This window comes from Solanum dulcamara, chromosome 9, assembly GCF_947179165.1.
Source record: "Solanum dulcamara chromosome 9, daSolDulc1.2, whole genome shotgun sequence".
NCBI lineage: Eukaryota > Viridiplantae > Streptophyta > Magnoliopsida > Solanales > Solanaceae > Solanum > Solanum dulcamara.
The window spans coordinates 23,047,690-23,072,946 of NC_077245.1; the positions used below are offsets into that span (position 1 = coordinate 23,047,690).

The following is a 25,257-nucleotide window of genomic DNA, read 5'->3' on the forward strand; positions in this document are numbered from 1 at the left end:
GATGATTAGAATCCTGAGGAACTCCAACCAAGCCTCTTAGCATTTATAACATGACATGAAATAACATAATCAAGAGTAAACATAAATGCGAAAGATAGTCTAAAACATAGAAATTTTGATAAAGGAGAAATTCCAAACATAGCAGTCAAAATGAATAAAACATACTCGTCTAGTTTGATAATGCCTCTATTGATATAGACGAGGACGTAGGACAAGCCTTATCTCACCCAAAACTTAAGAAATGGCCAAAGTCTAAAAGTAAAGAAACTATATGGAGGGGTTCACCCTGGAATCATGATGACTCACCAAAATAAGCAATTCTGAGTAGAACCCGAACTAGCCACGGGAATATGTAAGAGTGTCGTGATCTATATTATGAAATAATATAGGCAAAAGTATGCGTTAATACATAAAATGTACTAAGTATATGAGAAATATGCATAACATAAAATATGATATCATGACAGGCATAAACATGAGATGCATGACCAAAAGTTCTTGAAAACGTGAAGTAAATCATAAAATCATGAGATAAGGTCAATGCATCATAAAAGACATCATGAAAAGCTTGTTAGAAAAATATAGTCATTTTGTGGGATATGGACCATAACCGACAATAAAACCATGTGAGCTGTAACATATAATTCGGTGTAATTCGTACACCAAAAAATGAGAGGCTACTTGCCAAGGTAAACTTCGTATCATTATCATCATGATCTATTTGTGGATTCACTAGCTAAATCATTTAAGACAATCCTATGGGAGCACGTAGTTTGGGACTAGATGTTGCTACTAGAGACTCCCTTACCATGCCTCCACCTCAAACCCTCTCGGTGCTAAGTCAAATCCCAACGAAATAGATGAGCTTAATTATAAGGAAAGGCAATAATCATATATCAATCCACATCATAAAAATCATATAAGAGTAGCTGCTTTCAAATCATGATTTCATAACATAATTCATATAGACACTTACCCTTCTAAGCATCTAAATCTTGATTTCATTCATATTATGAGAAAATCTTTCACAATTCATTGATACATACTTGAAAACATCCTTAAAACATGCTTTATCATAATAGTAAGATATGCATAAATCCTTCATAAAAATCATGATCATAATTCATAGTTCATATAGAAAATTATAGGCATAATGCATGAGTCCATGTGAAATCAATTGAAAATCATGTATCTTTATAAATTCATGCATTAAAATAGAATATAATCAATTGAATCAAAATAGAAAGAACCTATGAAGAATTGACATAAAACCCTCATTGGATTGGGTGAAATTGAACTTGAAAGATAGGGATCTTTTGAGACTTAATGGATGAAAGGAATCCGTAGGTGAGTTCCCACATACCCGGATAATTAAGGCCCTAAAAACAAAGGAGATTGAAGGACTTGAAGATTGAAACCCTCGCTTGACTTAAAGGAGAAACATTGAGAGATAATCCTTGATGCCTTAGGTAATTTTAGGTGAATGAGAGGGAATACGATTAGTTTGAAGGGTTTGTATAGTTATAGGGCATCCAAAATAGTCCAAAACGACGTAGTTTTGGAGTTAGAGGATAGGAAATTCCAAAATAATCTTGAACAAAATATGCCGAAGTGACCTACTATTGTACCTACGGGTCGTCGGTCCTTAGACGATGCGTCAAAAGGGTTCGTAGAACCCATGTTCAAAATTGACCCAACTCCTGCTACCCTGGTCCTACAGGTCGTAGGATGTTCTATAAGTCGTAGGATTCACCCGTAGAAACCATGAGTCCAAAACAGTAGCTACTGAAATTTGTACTTGACCTTACAACTTGTGTCTACGGGTCATAGACCCTCCTTGTCCTGCCAACTTCCAAAATTCCAAAAAAATTAAGTCTCTGAATGTCTTTTACGGGTAATCCCTACGGATCATAGAACTTTCTACGGTCCATAGGACCCTCTCGTCAAGTGGTCTTACACTTAGTCATTTTTCCAAAACCTCAGGGCTTTCCTATGACCCCCTTCTACGGATCGTAGGACTTTATACGGTCTGTAGAAGCCATCCGTAACTTAAACCCAACACTTAGAAAATTTTTCTAACTTCAGTACCCTTCCTACGAGACCTCCCTACGGTCCTTAGGACTTTCTACGATCCGTAGGTCGTCTCGTTGGAATAGGCACCAGTTTATTTTTTTGCATTTGCCCTTTCATTCCTTCTTTCCAATTTTCGGGGTCTTACACAATGTGCTTATTAAAAGCATTTTTCAAATAAATTAAAACACAAACTACTTCTCACCAAAATTAGTTTTTTGGTAAACACTACTTAGAAAAGCATTTCGTGAAATAAGTACTCCTTCATTTCAAAATAATTGAATTATTGAGATGTTTCACATTCTTTAAGAAAAGAATCTTAAGACATTAATTATACATTGCTTTTCATTTTTTATCTTTATTAATTATCGTCAAATTACTCTTTAGAATGACTATACATTAATTAAATTTTTTTAAACTCATCACATAGAAAATCCAAATGAAGGATAAAAATGAAAGAATATTCTAAAATTATTATTGAAGATTGAACGATTATGTTAATTTAAAATATAAAAAATGTCTCAATACTTCAATAATTTTGAAATGGAGGGAGTAATTTTTAGCCAATTGACCAAATGAGCTCTTAATGCTGGATTTAAATAATAAACATTTTTAATTATTTTTAAATTAGACCTAAAACTACTTACTTTATTTTTAATTAATAAAATAATTGAGGATAATTTGTGCATTTCGCCATATATATACGCACGCTACTAATAATAAACAAGACCAGATTCATAAAAAGTCACGCGGTGGTCTCCTCCGTCAATGGCGAAGCTGAAGACGGATTCTCCTCTCTCGCGTCGCATAGTTCTCTCCTTCTTGCGCTTTCTTGATTCCGGTAAGTTCTGCCCATTGTCAGCCTATATAATTGTCTTCTCTGAGATGGATCCATACAGATTTTTTCGCATAGCTACCCAAAATCAGTCTATAGATTAGAATTATGTACTGATTAAACAGAAAATAAGCTTCACAGAGTTTGTTATTCCGCATTCCGATGCATGGTGTTAAGATAAATCAGCGGTGAACAGTTTATTTTATAAAAGCAAAACAATTTGTGGGCTTACTAACACTAAAGTCGAACTACTGGCTAATTCTGGACAGAGACGATTAGTTATACTAGTGCACTGGATAAATATATAGCCCGTTTGGATGGGCTTATTAAAAAAAGTAACTTTTATGTATAAAGTGCTTTTAGAACTTTAAAGTGCTGAAAGTTATTTTTATAAATAAGCAGTTGAGCACTTTGGATAAAAGTGCTTAAATGAGGAAAATTATGTGAATTTTAGGGTTAAAAGAATAAAAAGGGTAGTTTGTGAATTTAGTTAAAATATAAGGGATATAAAAGTAATTTCCATGGTCAAAGAAAATGACTTTAAGCACTTCGAAAAAAAAAAAGTCAGGAATCCTAACTTTTCATTTTTGACTGACTTTAAGAACTTTCTGGCTTAAAATTAGCATTAAGCAAACACGTCCAAAAGCTGAAAAGGGGCTTTAAGTTGATTTTGACCAACTTAAAGTCAATCCAAACGGGCTCATAGCCAACGCGCGTATTAATTATCTCTTTTAGGGTATTAAGATTAGAACCTTGAATTGTATGAAGGGAAACTAAAGCTTCATAGGGTAAGAGTGACTTTAAGGGGGGAGGGCAAAGGGGGTTAGGATCAGACTTTTGTATTTATTCAGGTACAAGTTGATGTTCTCAGCATATTCTGTTTAGACCTGAAACTTATCAGTGAAGCATTGTTTCTTGTATATGGTATCTCTTATGGCCAGTAGGTTTAAAGGGAGTTGAGCATGAGAATTTGAAGTGACAATAAGGAAACTATTCTTCAAAAAGTATATTAGGAGTAGCCCCCAGGGCCTAGCTCAAGTGGCAAAGAGTGAAGGATTTGTGGCTTAGGCCACAAGTTCAAGCCCCACACCATGCAAAGCGAAGCCTGGTATTTAAGTGGAGAAGGGTAGAGGGGCGGACCCATTATCCACCGAGTTTAGAAGGCTATGGTTGGTCCAAAGGGTGGGCCATAGACGGATTTCTCAGTTATCAAAAAAAAAGTATATTAGGAGTAGGAGTATTTACTACGGACACCCATGGTGCAACATTAGGGTCATGCATATGGCAGTTGATGTGGTTCTAGCACCAGTTGTTAGAAGACATTGCTTTCTTTTGAGAATGAGTAACCTACCAAGGATTGAACAGAACTGCAAATGGGAACTTTCGGCTGCCTATCTTTAGCATTTAGAACGCTGGACGAAGAGTTGTTAGGCAAGTATATCACATTTCAATTCTCAATTTATGAGCTAATTACAGTTTTGATTGTATCCCTATGGCGTGGAATAGGTGTTGTAGTTTTTTTTTTAAAATAATCGTGGTATCCAGGCTAGCTTTCACGCACCTTGGCTAATTTCGCGGGATACCTGTCATCTCACACCAGTAACAAGTACCAGATAACTCTATCCACCAAGGCTAGAACAGATGGAAAGAAATCACCTAGTGTTTTTGTCTTTGTTGGGATTTGAACCTGAGACCTCATAGTGCTCAATCCACTTTATTGACCACTACACTTCACCCTTGGGTGATTCTTACAAACAATAGGAACTGAATTCTGACGTCTGGTTAATGGGGATTCATGTTTTTAATTTCCTGAAGTAAAAACGCGTTTCTTCTGAGCATCAAGGATTAAAAAGTTGGGGGAAAAAAAGATAGTAGGCTGAAAGGATAAGCCAAAAATGAACATGCTACTTACTAGCTGATTTGAAAGAACAAACCAAACTTAGAGGGAATCATAAAAAAGGCAAGGATAAGGAGAAACTTAAAGTGAAAAATGAAACTAGTCATGTTTCACAACCATCAGGCTGCCGCCTCTCATCCCGCACTCTAAATCTGATCAGCCATAACACCATGTTTTCCTCTTCCAGCCTTTGGGTGGGGGACCCACTTCCCTGACCTTTATCTTTTAGCATTTACAACCACCATACCGATCTCCAACCTTAGCGTTGCATCCTCTGCACCTCCCTGCCTTGTTAATATATTCGATTCCAAGTTTGAAACCCTATCACTAAGCCTTCTTTTACTAATTACATTGATCCATCTTGATCAAAATGGCATTGATCCATCATCCAAGTTTGTGACTTTAGCTAAATAAATAAACATTAAATATTGTAAATTCGGAATGCGATCCTACAAGAAAATAGCCATCAGTACACATATTCAACCTGCCCTCTTTCGTACCAGTTCACATCCTTGTATTCTTTCCACTTTTATAATCCCTTCACAAACCAACAAACCATCTCCTCACTTCCCAATGACGTCTCCAAAATCTCACAAACATGCTTCAAAATAGTTATTTTTTTGGGTTGGAAAGAATAGATGGTGGAGGTAAGTTACCTTTATCAAAAAAAAGAAAGAATAGATGGTGGAGGTCAAATGAAGGAATTCTTGGAAATGTGGAGTAGTGTGGTATAGCAATAGGTCTTTTTCCAAAAAATGGCCCTAACATAATCACTTGAGGCTTGAGTGATGACCGTAATTTGGTTTCTAATGAATGTAGGAACCAGTTTATTACCAAACCAATCTTATGCTATAGGGTGCAATCAAGAAAATTGGAATATTTAGAACAAAGTAACAACTGAGCTCAAACATCTGGGACCATGTATGTAATTTAAAAGATGTTTCTGTTATTCCAGCTTGTGTAACATAAAATTGGACATTTTATTTTGTTCTTTTTGATGCTGTAGTATCTGTTGCTAATGCTTCTTTTCCAATGAAATCCCGTGATTTTGCAAGTATTTATCTTAAAGAGATTAATGAAAAGGGACGAGAGGTAGCTCCAATGGAAACTGGAAAGCACCTTGTGCCTCCAAGTTTGAGGTTGGGGGTTCGAGTCACCAAGCTGCTCTATTTAACTTGTATATGTCCCTGTTTTGAACATTTAGACAGTTTTGCCAGATCAATTTCTCTTACTTCTACTAAAGATAACCAGATTACTCTATACTGTTTTGAACATTTATCTTATTTCTCTTACTTCATTTTTATTTTTGAAAAAAAAATGAAGTCAGGATGTATGAGTGATAGATTGTAAAACTCAGTTCTAGGAACAAGAGACCAGTTTGGCTTTGAACTTTTATGCCAGTCCAAGTTATTTTCTCTAAAAGGTGAGGGATCCAAAACAAAAGTACTAGATGAGCTCTAATGTGTTCCCTTAGGGATTCCAAATACATTTATCGAAGAAAAATTCAGTTGGCAGGTTAGACTGGAAATAATTATACCCCTCACAAGTCTCAACACTGCTTGACTGGGCAGCAGAATTGGGAAATACCAAATCTATTTGGGATTTGGGAACCTTAATGCCTTAATAAAGCAAATTAATATTAAATTATTTGGTACATGTTGCTTTCTTGTTTCTCTTAATCACGTCTATTATTCTAATGTTTGTTCTGTCAGTTTGGAAGTCTCCTCAAGTCTTAGTGTCAATGTGGAGTATATTAATTTTGCATTTACTGACAATGTCTCTCTTGTTTCATAGTGGAACCTGCTCCAGGAGTTGATGATGAAGGACTTGAGGTTGCTAAGCAATGTCTATCAGAGGCTTTTAAGATTGATCCTTCATCTTATGCCTCAAGTTCAGATTCATTAGTGGACATATTCAGTTCAGGGGAAGCAGTTGACCAAAGCCAAATAAATGTAGATCGTAGGCATGATGTATATTCGTTAGATGCTCCCTGTACATCTTCTGGGCAGAAGGTTGTAGATGCTAAAGATGCAGATGGATCACATTTACTAGTTCCTCCTCCGATTCTACCTCCTTCTTCTTGATGTTTTTCTTAATTTCATCTGTTAATCTTCTCAGCCTGATTCTTTTTGATAGTTTCCCCTTATTTCATGTATTTTAGGTTCATTTTCTATTCCTTATATCAGCATGTTTGCTTTCTCTTTTCTATATGGTGGCCTATCAGCTATAAACCTGTGAGATTTAAATCCACTGTGTTGTCTACATCTACATTTTCTCTTATTTTCATTACTGTGCACACGATAATAGTTTTTCCTTCATGGTTGGGCAAAAATGAGATATGCCCAAAATTGAGATATTTGGGGGATGACCATGATGACATGATCATTAAGTCACATTCCAGGGCATCTAACAAGTAGTGAAATTTGCTATGTACCTTTGCGTCCACAAGATTGTCCTCTGTGGATATCGTGTTCGAGGTGTCTCAACTCTTATACTTTTGCTTGACCATGGTACCTAAGCATCAAAGTGCAGCCTAAAAAATAGGCACTTCATAATTTTATCAGTACATTGCTGTCATATGTAAAGAAGTTCTATTGGTTGGAACTGTGTGCTTGATGTCACAGAATTTTATGGATAAATTCAAATTCTGCATGAAAGTTTGACAATCTTTGCTCGAAAGAACTTTCTTTTTTAAGGATGGAGTTGGTACAAGCTAGCATGGAAATGATTGTCAAATGCTTACTTCTGGTGTACTGTGTGCTTGACACTGCAGCCACGCCAGAGGACTTACAGTAACAATATCTGTTGCCATAGACATTTGTTGTAATTCATTTAGATCAAACATTAGCTACTGTTGTTCTCCATTTTTTCCTACCAATCTATAAGTGAACTATTGGTATGTGGTAGCTTTTTACTTTCAACATTTTTTATCAACAGTTAACTTTAACACATTTTATTTCTTTTATCAGGCCGAAGATGGGACAAAAGAAGCTCATACTTTTGGTAAGGCTAAACTCCAAATCTGTGTTGTTCGGACTCTTTAAAAATGTCAATGGGTGCGTGTCAGATTCTCCAGAAGTAGTGTATTTTTGGAGAATTCGACACGGTTGCAGCATCAAGTGAAGAGTCTGCGCAACTAAGCTCCAAATTATAGGTTTCTCATTGAAGGGATCTGTATATTGTCCTCAGATTCTTTTTCTGACTAGTATACCTTACTTTTAATATTTGTTGTCCATATGTTTGTCCTGTCATCTTCATGTCATCGCCAGTGTCATTAATTGCTTGCTTGAAGCACACTTAAACTCTGAAGTTTTATGAAGCCCAATTTAGACGCTCCACCTTGCTTAAGTGGCACTTTTGTGCAAGCACCAAGCCACTTAGACCTACACCTCATCACCATGGGTCTGTCTTTAAGAGGGTTACACTTGGCAATTAAAAAAGTTGGCAAAGCAATAGAATTGTTAACAAAACGTTATAATGAACTTGTTTGTGATCAGGAACAAGAAACTAGTGAACTAATATAAATAACTAGTAACTAATTTTCTTAAAATGTACTTTTTTGCATCTAATTCTTAAGTTTAAATTGGTTCGTGTACTTTTTGCATCTATATTTTGCCTAGTTCCAATTTTTTAATTTGTTTATACTAAATGATTATTTGTTTTGTTTATAGTAATATTTTCTTGTGTGTGTACACACACACACTCTTTTCTACACTTTTTACCAATAAAAAACTGCAGTCATTTCTATTGGCAATGAGTTTATTACTCTTTCAGTCTGTGACAATGTTTGACTGAGAAAATTTTTTAAGAAGGAAAGAAAGACATTTGAAACTTGTGGCCTAAATAAGCCATAAACATTGTGTCACTATATATTATTTCATCTCATTAAGAGTAAAATGGAAAGTTTGAAATTAAACTATTTCTAAATATTACATTTTCTTTGGGACAAATTAATAAGATGAGTGTGCCTTATTAAATGGGAGAGAGGCAGTAATACCTTAAATCTAGTTGCCACTTTTATCTTTCAAAAAGTTTCATAGTTAGTCATTATATTATTGCAAGCCATGAAAAATAGGGACAATTTTTCCATTTATTGATGGGATTTTTTTAGATGTCATACATGATATGTACAAGAGATGTGTGAGGATAGCACAGGGAGATATAGAGAAATTTCCCATAATTGTGAATATATACATGTGGTTTGCCTTGAACCCATACTTATTTGCATAGTTATGAATGAGTTAATTGTTAGTATAAATGGTGAGGTTTCATGGTGCATGCTATTTGCAAATGATATCATGTTATTGATGAAGAAGTAATGGAATCAATAAAATTCTAGAACTATGGAGAAGCACTTAAAGAGTAGGGTCGTTTGGTTGCAGGTTAGGAAGAGGGTTATTCATGTATATATAGTAGCCTAGTTAATACCGTGTTTGAAAAACACTCCCTAGGTTTTCTCTCTGGGCGCAAGTTAGTGTGAATCTAAGGTATGCCCTCGGCCAGAAATGGCTAGGGGCCGGAAGAAGAAAGATGTGAAACCACATGAGAAGCTCACCACACCTGTAGCCCAACCTCCAAGAAAGGCTGAGGCCAAGGAAACACCACAGGCAACACTTGGCTCTGCGAGCAGTGGCAGCATTTGACAGACTCTTCTGGTTACTGCCGAGGTGCACGAGGAGACCCCGACCACTGTCCCAGCCCCGACAAAGGTTACGATGCCGACCCCAACGATTGGAGTGGTTGAGGAGCAACCGAGTCTGGTACCTGTACCTGCTGCAATTGAGAAGAAGACTTGGGTCACGCTGTTTACAGGTAATGGCTTAGCTTCTAAGGGTCTGAGTTTGCCTTTTGTAGCCCCTACTATCAAAGATGGGATCACAATTTTTCAACTTGACCGAGATGAAACTGATAAGGTATCAGTGAAGTGGCAGAACTCGATGATTTTGTATGTGGTTGGGGATTCCCCACCCTCTGCTGCCCTAGTCAGGTTTATTACTTCGCAATGGAATTTCGCCATGAAACAATGTTCTTCCACAATGATGTGTACTTCGTTTTGAAATTTGACACTGCTACCGACAGGGATGAGGTGTTGGTGTCAGGGCCGCACCTAATTAATAGCAAACCCATCATTGTGAAGCCTTGGAAGGCTGATTTTAACTTCAATGAGGAGATATTGAAGACTATCCCGCTGTGGGTTAAGTTCCCCGACCTTCCACTCAATTGTTGGGGAGTGGAAACCCTAAGCAGGATCAGCAATGGGTTGGGGAACCCTCTGTTTTGCAAATGAGTGTACTTCCTCAGTCGAGAGGATATCATATGCTCGGGTTCTGGTTGAGACAGATGTAACACAAGTTCTTCCTGAGAAGATTAAGATAGCAAGGCCCAACGGCAAGGTGTTTGAGCAGGCAATCAGCTATAAATAGAGGCCTGACTTCTGCTCTAAATGCCTCCAGATAGGGCACCAATGCCAACCTGAAACTCAGAAGCTGGCAGGAGGAAATATAAGGCAGCAAGTGCAGAGGCAGTATGAAAAGGGGCCAAGCATAGGGAATGTGCAAGCTAAACATCTAGCGGCCAAGAAAGTTTGGCAAAAGCAAGCTCAGGCCGATGAAACCAATGATGTGCCAACGCATCTGAATAAAAATGAGCCTTTGGTGACTGAGACTCAAAGCCAACAGAACTCACCTGAAAGATGGAAGCAGGTTAAAGGTAAGTCAGCAGCAAACAAAGGAGGAGTAATGGAAGTATCTGTAGCTGGGACCAACAATGGTTATGACCCACTTGATGGAAATGCCCTACAAACCATGATCCTAGCAGCTTTTGAGGCCAGAGGAGTAGGGGCATAGTGATCCCCTCCAAATTCCATAGATGAAGATAGCCACTTGGAATATTAGGGGATTGAATAAGTTGTATAAGCAAAAAGGAGTTCATAAAGTAAGTAGGGAAAAAAATTGCATTTTAGCTATTGTTGAACACAAAATAGTAGAGAATAATGCTGCACAAATTCTTAGGAAAGTATTACCCGGCCTATGATCATACTGGTAGGGGGAGAATATGGATAATTTGGAATTCTCAGGAGGTTGAAGTAGATGCGCTTGGGACTGATCTTAAATTCTTACATTGCTCCATCAAGGTACTTGAGCTGGATACTAGTTTTGACTTTACTGCCATTTATGGGCTACATACTATAGAGTATAGGAGGAGACCTTGGGATGGTCTAAAAATGTTTGATTCTAGCTGCTCAAATCCCTGGTTGATAATGGGGGGGACTTCTCAGATGGATGTCTGGTTAGCTATAGTTCGGAGAATCCCTAATTTTCCATATAGACAATTTTTTAATATTTAAATGAAATAGGTCGAGTAAAGCGAAATATCTATAGAAGATTCGTGTAGACTATTCTCTGCTTGTTGGGATTGAGGTTTAGTTTATTGATTATTAGATGTAACAAAATCATTCTTCTAGGCTCCACATGTCTTGCTATTTTCCAGACTAACTTTAGAATGTGGAAGTGGGGCCTTTAGCTCAAATGGCATACATGTAGGTTGCTGACATGGACAGCAAGTACGGGTCACTTGCTTTTCTTGTAGTCTTTTGTTGTGTTACTGCTACTTTTTTAGATGCATGTTCTTGTGCCTTTTTCTTTGTTGTACCAAGTACGTCATCCATATGTTTTAAACCTTGTTTTGCCTTCTATGTTTTTTTGCTCTCACAACATATGCTTGTGGCAGTGGCAGGTAGAACTGCCTCTTTCCTGTTTGTCCTAGTCTCTTGCTTTATGCTATCAACTCTTGTTGTTTACCATGCTTTGCAGGTTTATCTAAAGATGAGCTCTTTGGGCAGTTTTTTGATGCTCTTGAAAAAGCTCACTATTTCAGAAGCTTGTCGGATGGAAACGACGATCAGGCTCAGCTGGATAAAGCATCAAGTATATTCCACACTGCTTTGGAGGTATATACTGACACATAAGTATTCTGAACTTGATGGAATTTGTTAAGGAAGCACGACATTTCATCTTCCACCTGTTTTTTTTTTCCTGTTCAACCTGGTGGTGTAATTTGTGAACAACACTTCATAAATGGTATATTTTATTCGAGAATTGACATCTTAGTATTTTCTGTTCACCATGTGATTGAAAATGCTTTCCTAGATTCGAAGGACATCATTATGACCGATGTTAAAATTTCCCTATGATGATGTAAGATAGAGAACAAAAAAGCTTGATAAAAAAAGACCGATGTCAAAAAGGTGGAACTCATTGTTGTTAAAGACTCGGATGAGAGCGCTTGTACCCTAGAGACTGCAGGTTGTGATTCGCTTCTCTTAAACGATGCGTCAATTCATGCCCCAAGGGGCTAAGACGTGGGCCTCATCTACACACTAAACAATAGTATTGCACTTAATTATTGTTTTTAATTCTTTATCCAAAAAAGTAAATTTTATTAAGTGACTATACATATATACCCTCAAAGTAGTCGTCTTTTTTCCGTTACAACCTTAAACTATGCTGAGTACCCCTATAGCTCATATGAACTGGTAGTAAGAGCCCCTTTTTACGCCTACATGCCATGGAGTGTGTTGCACTTCCCATCAGCACAGGAGGAGCATTTCAAGCCAAAAATCATGTATTTTTCTATGAGAAGCTTTTGGTTAGGGTGGAGGATAGTTTCCCATTTGAATTGGTCACGATACCTAAGGTACCGAGGAAAGTGTGCTTCTTCACTTGGTTGGTGACTAGAGGGGTGATACCGACGGCAGAGATTCTTCGGAAGTGAAAGGTTGTTTGTATAATCTAGTGTTTCTTATGTAAGGAGGCAGGTGAGGATGTGGATCATATTTTGTTACATTGCAAAATTGCCACAATGTTATGGTGGGATATGTTTTGTTGGTTTGGTGTTTCTTGGGCTATGCCGAAATCTGTGAAGGAGTTAATGTTCAGTTGGAAGAGTGGAGCTAGGAGAAGAAGGCACAAGGCTTGTAATGTTATTCCTTTTGCTCTTTTTTGGATCATTTGGAAAGAGAGAAATGAGAGAGCTTTTGAAGGAGTGGAGATGATCTTTTGCCCAATTGAGGAGTAGTCTCCGATACCTTATCTTCTTTTGGCGCACTCATATAGTTCTTGTTTGTATAGAGGATTGAGTGTCTTTTGGAGAGAATCATATTTTGTAGATCTCTCTTTTTTGGTATACATCTTGTATACGGCCATATGGCTTATTATCAATGAAATGTTTAGAGATGATAGGGAGAAGAAGAAAACAAAGAAAGAGTCAAACAAAGAAAAGGAAAAAGGAAAAAGGAAAAAGGAAAAAGGAAAAAGGAAAAAGGAAAAAGGAAAAGGAATTGAAAAGTATAATAATATTAAAAAACTTTTACGTGGCTAAACATGATTGTTGCGCGACAAAGGCTTTTGTAAAAGGACTTGACAGAGAACAATGTTATTCCCCAAACCAACCTCAAAGCATACAGGTTATCTTATCTATTTGCATACATTGCTTATGAAGCAAAACTAGCTATCTTTTTTTTTTTTGAAACTGGTGATTGTATTCCTCAACATTAAGGATATGTTGGCAACCTTCAAAAAGGGAGCAGGATAGAAAAAATAAAAAAGAGATTACATACAGTGAGCCTAACAAATCTACAAGTTCTGAATCCTCTATTTCTTTCTCCTTACACCAAAAATAAAAAGATACAATACAATTCCATTTAACCTTATGAATGGGATTAGATATATCTTCATAGCTTCTGCTATTTCTCTCCCTCCATACAGTCCACCAGATGCAATGTGGGATGATTCTCCACCATCTCTTCTGGCTCTTGCTTCCTCCTCTTCTAATCCAACAACTCAATAAATCTGCAGTGTGCTCAGGCGTGGTCCATTTTGTGTTTATGTGTGTAAAAATAAAGTCCATAACTGTGTTGTGAATTTACAATGCAAAAAAAGATGGTTGTTGGTCTCCCCTGTTTTCCCACATAGTTGACATCTGGAAACAATAATCTGCCCCTTTTTCATCAGAACTTCCTGTGTCAAGCAAGCTTTTCTGACAACTAACCATGTAAAGCATTTTACTTTAGTTGGTGCTATGTTCTTCCAAACATTGTTCCACAACAATTATTGGTTTCTGTTTTGTTGTGCATTGCCTATTTCATAAGCCCTTTTAACAGAAAAATTCCCATCCTTGCTATGTTTCCATCTTATAGAGTCTGCAATTGAGGTAGTGCCTGTAAATCCCTCTAGTTCATCTGGCATGTTGCCCACCTGTCTACTTCCTATTCATTCAAATACCTACTAAAAGATAAATCCCTGAGCAGTCCAACACTCATAGACAGTTGCCTCAGAATTGTTGCATATGTTGAATAAATCATGATATTCCTCCTCCAAAAGAGTCTGGTTGTTCCATGCATCTTTCCAAAACTTTGTTTTTCTGCCGTCCCCCACTTTTATAACTGTGTTTCCTGCTAGTTTAGGCCAAAGATCTCTAATTGTTCTCTACACCCCAACACCATAGGGGTTATTGCTAGCATTACTCTCCCAAGAAGTTCACCATATTTGCATTTGATAACCTCCTTCCATAAAGCTTCGCCGCCTTCATTATGCCTCCTTAGCCATTTCATCAAGAGACTATTGTTCTGTCTCCTAAGGTTTCTGATGCCCATTCCTCCCAAATGTGTACTGTTCAAAGTTATATCCCATTTCACCAGATTATATCCTTTATTGTCTTTGCAGCCATGCCATAAAAAATCCCTTCTAAGTTTGTCCAACCTCTTCAGAACCTTAGAAGATAAAGGAAACAGGGACATGACATAGGTTGGTAAAGAGTCCAAAACTAATTTTATGAGGGTCAGTCTTCCTCCTAGAGATAAGTACTGAGTTTTCCACCTCGTCAATCTCCCTTTTGCCTTCTCTATAATGTCATCCCATAACACTGTCTCTTTATGTTTGTTGTCTAGTGGCATGCCCAAATAAATTACTTTTTCCCCAATTCACTTTCAAACCTGAAATGACCTCAAATAATAGAAGTATCAATCTAATTTATTTTATCTGTTCCTCGATAGGTTTGCAAAAAATAATTGTATCATCAGCATAAAGCAGATGACAAATCTCCTTACTTTGCCCTCTATCACCTCCTATTTGGAAGCCTTTGATCCACCTATTTTGTAATGCTACTCTCATCATACTGTCAAATCCTTCCATTGCCAAAATAAAGACAAAGGGAGATAAGGGATATCCCTGTCTCAATCCCCTTCCTGATGGAAAGAGTCCAACTGGTTCACCATTCACAAGAATAGAGAATCTAACCGTACTGATGCAAAACATAATCCATCCCAACCATTTCTCTCCAAAACCCATTTGTCTATGTAAGTTCATCAAGAAGTCCCAATTTGCATGGTCATAAGCCTTTTCGATAGCTAGCTTGCACATGACACCACTTTCATCTCCTTTTAGTCTAGAATCGACACACTCACTAGCAATGAGTGCAGCACCCATAATCTGCCTCCCTTTTATGAATGCCATTTGGTGTTTGTTGACCAACCTGTCTACCACTTTTTTCAACCTTTCAGCAAGAATCTTTGCTATCACCTTGCATTGAAGCTTCTCTCAGTCCTTTGATTAACATGAAAATCATGGACAGTGTTCTTACTTCTTAATATCATCTTTGAGCAGATCCCAAAAGGCAAGATAAAAGGACATGTGAAATCCATCAGGCTCAGGTGCCTTTTCCTTAGCACACAACTTGATGCCATCTAGGATTTCCTTCTTGGCAAATTGTCTTTGTAACCACACCTGCTCCTCTTCAGTTATACATGTAGGATTATTGAGCTGTAATTCTGGTCTCCATTCCTCTGATTCTTTGTAAAGATTTTGATAGAAATTCTGGATGGCCTCCTTGATTTCTGTTGATTCACTGATAATGTTACCTTCAACTGTCAATTTATCTATGGAGTTGAATCTCTTGTGTGCTGTGGCGATTCTGTGAAAGTACTTGGTGTTTTTGTCCTCTTGTTTCAACCATTGTATTCTTGATCTGTCTCCAACTTATCTCCTCCATTTTAGCCACCTTCTCAAATCCAAAGCCAAGTTAGTCTTTTGTAGAATTTCGTCATCTGTTAGGTTTCTTTCCTCTTGGATAGTTTCCCAGTTGGCCAATTGGTTTAAGATCTCCTCCTTTTGTTGTTTCCGGTTGCCTCTGTTGGTTTTTGCTCCATTCTTTCAGTTTTCCTTTTAACAATTTCAGCTTTTCTGCTAGAATATGGCCAGGTCTGCCAGTAACAGTGAAGGAAAGCCACCACAATTTCACATTCTCCTCGAATCCATCAACCCCCATCCACCAATTTTCGAACTTGAAACATGATTTCTTAAAACTCATCTCCCCACATGTCAGCATGAGTGGGTTATGGTCTGAGACTAGTTTTGGCAGAATTGATTGTTTGATGTTGCCAAACTGCTCCTTCCATTGAGAGGAGAATAAGAATCAATCAACCCGTGAAGCAGTTCTGTGATTTTCCCCTCTTCTCCATGTGTAGGACCCTCCAAATAAAGGAGGGTCTATCAGCTCCAATTCCTCAATGCATTCCGAGAATTCTGTCATAGCGCTATTGATTCTGCCACAGCTTGTTCTTTCAGAGGGGTATCTAATGACATTAAAATCACCACACACTACCCATGGTCCTTCATATAGACTCGTCATGGCTCCCAGTTCACACCATAGTTCCCTTATATCCAACCTGATGCACTTAGCGTAAACAGCTGTCAAGAACCAAGATAGTTCATGTTTATTTCCAGTCAATTTACACGTGATGCATTTGATCTCCACTCTCCACTAATTCCCCTTCCCATATCCTCTTATCCCAAAGGATATGGATCCCTCCTCTACTCCCTACTGCCTCCAAATGTATTTCCCTAATCCATCTGTTGCTCCATATACTCTGTAACAGCCTACTGACCTCACCTTCTAATTTGGTTTCTACCAAGACATAGATATCTGCCCCCCATTGTTTGATCACTCTCCTAACTATTCCTCTTTTTCTACCATCATTTAGTCCCCTCACATTCCATGTCATTATTTTGACCATCATCTTTCCACAATGGTAAGACTCCTCCCTCTAATCCTTGTTTTCTCCATCCTTGAACTTCATATCAAAAATTAAAATTTTGAGTTCCTTAGGCATTGTGTTGCTGCTGTTGGTAGGGCCGCTGCCCTCTGTTTTTTTCACTCTCCTTTAATCTGTTTTGTTCCAATTTCATGAGTAGAGAGTAGAACTCTTTTTCATATCCTTGATTGAAACTCCAAACATTTGGCTTAGTTTGATGATATTGAGGTGAACACTTATCGTGACTTGTGACTTAATGATTTCCTCTGATATGTTATCATCAATAGATAATGGTGTGGGTTCATCATATACCACCATTTTTTCCTCTGTGTCTTCGCAGCTTGAGTTTAAATCCTTTTAAATCTTCTCCCTTTTGCTTTTCTAACTTTTCAGAAGGAGAAGAGTATCCCTGATGTATATCTTCCTGTGTTTCCTCTTCTTGAAACCTATGCGAGCATCGCAATGTATCTTCCATTCGCATGCACGCCTCCAGATCACCTCCGACAGTCGAGTGTATAAAAGGCTTTGACTTGTTCCCCAATTCTGCATGTAAAAATTGGATGAAAGGCTCAGTAAAAATGGTGAGCTTTTTAATTAAAGAAACCAACTGTTGTAAGGGCTGAGTTTCTTTTGCAGGCCCACTTAAACCCTCCAAAATAACCACCTCCTCTGGGCCCCACTTAGATTGGTCTTTTTTGTTTACAGGCCCACTGTTTAAATCTGGACTTCTCTCATTTAAACAGCTCACTGACCCACTTTGGGTTTTGCTGGGACCCACACAATGGTCTAGGTTTTTTTTTTTTTTTTTTTTTACAAAACCACCTGCCTTAGTTACATGCTCCTTGACAGCTGCATAACCCTTTTTCTGGGATACATTGATATTCCCTATTTCAACCCCTATGACTTCTTTCCCTTTCCTGTGTAATATCTCTGTGGCTGAAGCAGCAGTAGCTGCTACTTCAACTTCAGGTTCTGCCCCTAAGACCAGTTTGTCACCTCGATTTGTGATGTCATCTTTCTTCCTGAATGTTGTCGGCGACTCACACCAGATCGGAAGAGAATGAATCAGTTCTCCATCGCCAACTTCAATGGATGTAGGGATTTTCACTCTAGGGCCTTTAACCCTAATTCGAGCCCACCTCAAATGATTTCTGAGTTTTGTTTCTTCTTCATTCTCCAACCAGCCCCCACATTCATCACCTATTTTCTTCATTACGTCTTTGTTTCATAAATGTAGGGGAAGACCTAAAATTCTGATCCAGTACCAGTCGATTCTGGTAAGAGAACATTTTATTGGTGACCACCAATCAAGTCTCAATGTTTGTCCCCGTCTCCTCCATTCACCCATGAGTAAATGTTCTGCAGCTTTTCTTTACTGGAATTCGAAGAGAAATTGGAAGCCATTCATGTCATAAACCTGGATATTTGAAGCACCTTTCCAGTTTTAAATTGCCCATCTCCTTATATCATTTCAAGTGGGTGCCTCTACCCCATCTAAGAATCTTCCTACCAAGCATCTTCGCAGCAAATCATTGTCATCAGAGATGGAAGTTGTTGTCAAATTATTGCTGTTCTTAGTGACCTCAATCTCATTCTGACACCATTTATTCTTTGTAATGTCCTCACCATTTATTCTTTGTAATGTCCTCTTTATAGTTTCCTTCACCAATAAATGTATTAGTGTTTGAGCTCCCAGATGTAATAAATGTCCCATGGGTGTTTAACTTCCTATTATGAATTCTTCAACTTTTACTGCACGTCTTCCCCATCCTTCATTAAAATTGTTTTCTGGCAAAATGATTACTGACCTGCTCTGTCCTTTAACAGTTATGACTGAGATGAACCTACCATATTTTTTGAACTTTTGAGAGCAATAAATATAAGTAGAAAAGTCTCTACATCTCCAGGATTTGAAGCTCTTTCCTTTGTTGTCAGAAGCATCTTTCAGTTTCTTACATAGCCATAAAAGGGCAACCTTGCTAAGAACCATCCTCCTCATTGAGAGTTTAGCACTCTCCACCTGATCATACCCAATTTCTGAAGCTGAGAGAGAGACTGTGATATCATAAGATTTACCCCCCATTCTGAAATAAAGCCTGTTATCCATATCAGAGGAGAGGAGAAGAAAAGAGGGGAAGAAAAAAGGAAAATTTTAATTCAACAGTCATCACAGGATGTAAAAACTGAGTTGTTTGAAAGAAAGATGATCAATTTCCGGCAAGTCTACCGGAAAAGGAAGTTCTGCGACCCTAGAAAGTTGGAGAGAGTGTGTCATTGGTAAATGTGCCTGGGAGCATTTTTATTTGGAATCCTATCTATGGCTGCAAAACTAGCTATCTTGGAACTCAGTTACCTCCCAAACATGGGAATCCCTCCTGAATCACCTTGTATCCCCTAAATTTCCGGACTCAGCTCCTTTTGGCATGATACCCTACAAATGCTCGGGAATTCAGCTTTCAACAAGTTTTGCCCACACCACTTGTATCCCCAAAAGCTAACCTCCTCCCAACTCCTATCCTAAATGATATATTGCCACTAAATTCTACCCGTCCCTTGATAATATTCCTCCACAATCTGCTACCACAAGGCATATTGACATGTTTAGTTCTCCACCCCCTTCCTATATGTACTATCACTCCTCTCCAAAATGTAGATTAAACCTTCTCTCTTTTTCATTGTCTATATTATAATGTAGTAGAGTAATGAAGGGAGAAGATCTTCTAGTAATGGCCTTGGTCTCTCCATAAAATTCGCCCACTTTTTGCTTATTTGCCAATTGTTATCTTTTTCCACAAACCATATTTCAATTGATTAATTTAATTTTTTATCTATTTTTATAAATAGGCACAGCCACCGAGCCTGTCACAACTGCTTGTGTACGGATGTTTGCTTCTGTCATGATTCGTTATAATTATTGCAGTTATTGTTCCTCTAATATTTTGCTACCACCTTTATTTTTATGGTTTTAGGAGATGCAAAAATCTGGATGTGCTATGTTCAACCGAAACAACCTTGCTGAGATCTTAAAATCGCAAGGTAAATCGTAACTACATTTTTTTTCTTGGAAAGTGAGGATATTTTATTGGTGAAACAGCTAAGTGGTGAGATTACCAGCATTGTAAACTATATCTCGATTAACTATGTAACAAGTTGATGAAATGTAAGAGAGTATCAAAAGTTTTACATTTTGCATTTTCAGCGAAATATATAAATATTGTAAAGCTGTATGACTTCTAGAATCGTAACCATAGAAACATAGAATTACGGCCCTAATTCATTCTTCCCATCAGTACGTCATCTATTTCTTTCTCTCCATACATGCAAGAAGGCACTGTATTCCAGATTGTTTGCATTGTCTTATTTTCTGTCCTTCATTCTATAGCTTGTTCACAATGTTTGGCATCATCATGGCTCGCTAAATAGATTTGGAAATAAACTCCAGCTTTGCCAGTAGACAGGGAAATCCAACAGTAGTCTTTTGCTGTTTTGGCTTTTTCTTCACACTAGTAATAACTGCTAAGTTCTCTTTGTTAAGCGGGTTTCTTTTGCTGCAATGTAACAAGGGCTCAACAGGGTTTCAGATTGCTTTCCAGGGCAATATGCTTCTTTCATTAGCAGAGCCATCAGTACCTCATAGCAAGATTTCACCTGAAATTTACTGTCCTTCCTTTCTCTCCAAGTGGAAGAATCAGTTTCACTCGATAACTTGTTAGCTTCTTCTAGGTAACCAAAGAACTGGGATATGATTTCCATTTGCCAGTCTTGGAATGCTTCCTGAATCTGATGTTCCATTCATTTCCAATTATACAATCTTCAATTTAAGCTTCTTTGTCTAGTGCCAAACTGATAGCTGGCGAAAGGTTTGTCTAAGTATATTTTGCTGTAGCGGGAAAACTTCCTAAACTTGGTTTTCCCTCCGTATTCAACTTTCAGCATGACAAGATTGTTGAAATGTCCATAGTCCCTTATGTTCAAAATGGACACTTGGCTATATGAATCGTCAATATACCACCCGAGATGATGGTCTAAGGGGTCTATGAAGTTGGAATAAAGACTACAAGTGAGGGAAAAATTAGAGAAATTAGGTGATTTCTTCTTATCTGCCTAAGCTAGGGTGGATAGTCTACCCAGTATCTGTGCTGGTGGTGCAGGTAAACAGTGGAATAGTTGATGTGTGCGCAAATTGGCCAGAGTACCACTGTTATCAAAAGATGAACCTTCAATATTCATTTTGCCTATTTGGACTCATTTCATTCCAAGACTTTGACTTTTTCCCAGTATATTTAGGAAAAACAAACTAGTTGAATCACGATTAGCACGTGAAACTATCAGTAGTTCATATTTCTACCGGATGAAACGTGCAAATCATGTTGAGTTGAATTCAGGCTAAGCCAGTCTTGGTTCACACGTCACAGTAACCTGAATTTCCCTTCAGCTCATGCTCCTTTTTGATTCATACACTCATCTGAATCCTAATTTTAGTGAGACAGAGGATTGAGCTTTTAGCTACCTCAATCATTGATAAGAGTAATGTTTTCAAGATAATTGCTTTCTAGTTCTAAAGAAATTGAGGGGCCTTACTTGAATATTCCCACAAATGTGTTCTTGAGGTTGACATCTTCTCGCAGAGAGGTTTTGTTTTCTTTCAAAGGTATAGTTCATTCTTTTCAAAAAGATTTTACTCAAAGTTCTCTTTTTTTTTGTTGATTTTATAATAGGTAATAAAGCGATGCAGTCAAAACTTTACCCTGATGCTATTGAGCTGTATTCTTTTGCAATTGCACTTTGTGAAGATAATGCGGTTTACTATTGCAACAGGTGCGTCATTATCACATTGATGGAAGAAAGTGATTATCGCTTTTTGCATGCAAAAATATTACTTCCTCCGTTCCAATTTATGTGACACTCCCTTTTTAGTCAGTCCAAAAAAAAAACGTCACCTTTCTATTTAAAATATATCTGGTGGTTTTTATTTGGGCCGGTCTTTTAGTCCTGCTTTTTTGTATTGCCTGTTGGGCCTTTTTTGTTTATTTATTTCCAGACATTGTTTTGTGTCTTATTTGATATATAAAATCGGCCTCTGGTTCATATATATATATATATATTTTTTTTCTTTTTTTTTAAAAAGTAACAGTTTAACTTTAAACTTTCCATTTTACCTTAATGAGATGATCTGTAGTCACACAAATATCTATGACTTATTTTAGCCCACAAGTATCAAAAGTCTTTCATTCTTAAACTCCGTGACCCGTCAAAACCGATGGGAAGGAGGGAGTATCTGTTTTATCTATTTTTTTTTTTGAAAATTCTAAAAGCAATGAGATGAATCTTTCTAATTGTGAATATCTCTTAAAGGCTTATTTTAAGATGAAGTTTTTGTGATGTATCAGGGCAGCTGCTTTAACCCAGATCCACCAGTATGAAGCATCAGTTCAAGACTGCCAAAAATCTATAGCAATCAACCCCAATTATAGCAAGGCTTATAGCAGATTGGGTTTTGTATATTATGCTCAAAGGAAGTACCGTGATGCCATAGATAAGGGATTCACAAAAGGTTGGATCAAGAATCTTCTCTCTTTATTAGTAATTCGCTAATTCCGTTAGTTTGGTTTTAGAATTTTCAAAGTTTCTTGGTATTTTGGAGTACATTATATTTTTGAATTTATTGAGAATGGTCATCTTTATGCTCCAACATCTTTGACATGTGGCTTCTAGTTCTGTATTTTAACTGATAACTGTTTCCTCATGTCCTGTAGTTTGTTTCAGTTAGTTTCATCAGTTCACCATGAGATTTTATTTGAAGTTCTTCCATGACATAGTAAATATGCTGACATATTATTTAAGATGAAGCGTAGATTTGAAGGATGATTTTACAAACCTTAGCTAACATTACTGCAAATGTCTAAAATCGTGTTTCTTAGATATTTGCAGAGTCTGCCAGATTTTACTTTTTATTAAGTTTATAAAAAAACCTGTACTTGAAAAGGGAAAAGGGAACATTGGCCAAAATGTCAAAAAGACAGCTGGATCCTCCTTAGTGAGTGAAAAGCTTAAGATCATTTTACAGTCATGATTATGCTTGTGTGGGTACCCACTAAAGCATAACTACAAAAATCATATAGAAGCAATTTAAAGAATTGAAGGGAAAAGACAAGAGGAAGAAACCACTATCTGCCTTTAATGCTCTTCACCTTCCTTCCTTCCTTTCTTTCTTCCTCCTTACCTTTCCCTCATCAAGAGATGGTGAATGAAGTCTTGCATCCCCAATAAATGGATTAAAGTAAAATTTCAGTCAGAATCTGTGCCGGAAGTGATCGAAACCCGCCTTGCACATGCAAAAGTGAAATTAAAAAAAAACGAAAAAGGATAGTCCGATACATTAAGCTCTCGCTATGTGCGGATCAGGGGAAGGGCCATAAGGGTCTATTGTAAGCAACATTACCCTGTATCTCTACAAGAGGCTTTTTCCACAGCCTGAGCCTGTGACCTCCTAGTCTCATGGCAACAACTTTACCAGTTACACCAAGGATCCCTTCAACTTTCCACAACAGCTGTGAATTATTATATGTTTTACTATGGTGCTTAGTAATGCATCTATCTCAACATTGGTCTTGTGAAGTGTTGAAGGGTTTGCACTTTATCTCTGTCACCCATGTTAGAGATTTAAATAATCAGTGCCAGGATACAAATATTTGCATTTTCTTGTCTAGTTAATCTGCAAAAAGAAATCTATTTCTGACATAAAGCCTTGTTTGTGAAGCATTGCAGTTGGATCCTAATAATGATTCCATCAAGGAAAATATACGGGTTAGTTCCTATAATTGATTGTGGTTTTTAAGGTTGTTAGCTGGAAAACGGTTTTTGCTGTATTATCCCAAGTATGACTCTCATATTTAAAACTTGTAGGTGGCAGAACAAAAGTTGAAAGAAGAGCAACAGAGGAGGGAGAATGATCAGGTAACTGACAATTGTGGCATTACAGAAGAGCTTTATTAGACTTATTAAATTGAAAATTACAAGGTATGTAATTAACAACCAAATTAGGTGCTGAGCTGTAATATTCAATACCTGTAATAATCTGTCTGTCTGTGGTAGCACCATCTAATGCTGCACATTTTTCGTGTGAGAAGCTACTACAACGAGCATGTATTGATGTGCACTCGTAATCTTTCTGTTTAAAAGAGAGAATAGATTCCAGTCATTTTTTTAGAAGTAAAAGAATGGAGCATATATCTGTAGTTCAGTCATCTGATAAAGTGGTAATAAAATCGGCTGCACATATCTAAAAATTCAATTCCTTTACCCATTTATCCATCTTCAATTGTGAGCATCGATCTAATTAACAATAGTAAGCTTTTACCAAAAAACCTATTTTTCTTCCTTGGGTATTTTGCAGAGCTCAACCTCTTGGAGCCACGGACAAGACTCAAATCACCAGCCTGCTGGGGCACCTAGAAGTCATGCCATGCCGCCACCATTTGCATCAATGTCATTTGATGGCAATAGCATTCCTGATTTGTCTAACGTGTTTATGAACATGACAGGAGACGCATTCCAAGGGCAGCATGGTCCAAATGGGCCAGAAGGAAGCAACCACACTGATTCAACCAATGAGCCCGTAATAAGAATAAGCAGGAGCGTCAATCTTGGTTTTGGTGAACAGATGCCTGCGGAATTGACAGGTACCTTGAGGTCTGTTATGGAGATGTTTTCTGGTGCACAACCTCCTGAGAATCCTCAGGATACCATGAATGGAAGGCCAACACCAAATTGAGGCATTTATGTTAGAGAGCCTCATTCTCGAGTTGATTAACATCTCTATTCTTTTTTCTTATTGCTTTTTTGGTGAACTGCACTCTTGCATTTGAAATGATTGTTTTCCCTTCAGCTTGATTTGTACATTAAAGATCTAAAACTCAGGTTTGCAGTGTAATCTTAGGTGCTTTGCTGATGCTTCTGTTTTTGCAGTCTCGTGTAGAGGATTATATTGACAGAGAATATAGTTTTCAAAAAGTTTCAGAGGCAAATTTATACTGGTTTTTATGGGAAATGCAAGTATGGCGTATGTTTTGCAATACTCAAATACTACTTTTGAGGAAAAAGGGGACGGGGATCCTGGACTTCCCACTGGTAGTGGTAGGTAAAGGGTTCTCCGTTTTAATTTGTTTTGTCTTACTTTTTGTTTCAGTCCGTTTCAAAAAGAATAGACCACAAGATTCACATGACTTCTTTACTTTCTTAAACTCCCTGTGAAGTTAAGATAAGATAATCAAATTGAAATGGAGGGAGTAGTGTTTTCTTAGAACTGTAATCTCCTGTGTCCACAAGGCCACAATTGGCTCTTTATATTGATTTTCATTTTTTCTC

The 25,257-nt window shown here is 37.5% G+C and overlaps 1 protein-coding gene across 2 annotated transcripts; it reads left to right on the top strand.

The window, feature by feature from the left end:
- The first annotated feature begins 2,801 nt into the window (after positions 1-2,801).
- Positions 2,802-24,921, top strand: LOC129903239 (uncharacterized). Of its 2 annotated transcripts, none has more exons than XM_055978745.1 (10): positions 2,802-2,911; positions 6,597-6,814; positions 7,772-7,805; positions 11,615-11,751; positions 19,860-19,926; positions 21,609-21,708; positions 22,281-22,444; positions 23,651-23,697; positions 23,797-23,847; positions 24,287-24,921. In XM_055978745.1, the coding sequence occupies exons 1-10, from the start codon at positions 2,839-2,841 to the stop codon at positions 24,662-24,664; spliced, it is 1,269 nt and encodes a 422-aa protein (XP_055834720.1). In that variant the 5' UTR covers positions 2,802-2,838; the 3' UTR covers positions 24,665-24,921. The 2 variants fall into 2 exon arrangements, with proteins under 2 accessions (XP_055834720.1, XP_055834719.1); XM_055978744.1 differs by having other exon boundaries at positions 2,808-2,911; positions 6,597-6,853.
- Positions 24,922-25,257: the final 336 nt, after the last annotated feature.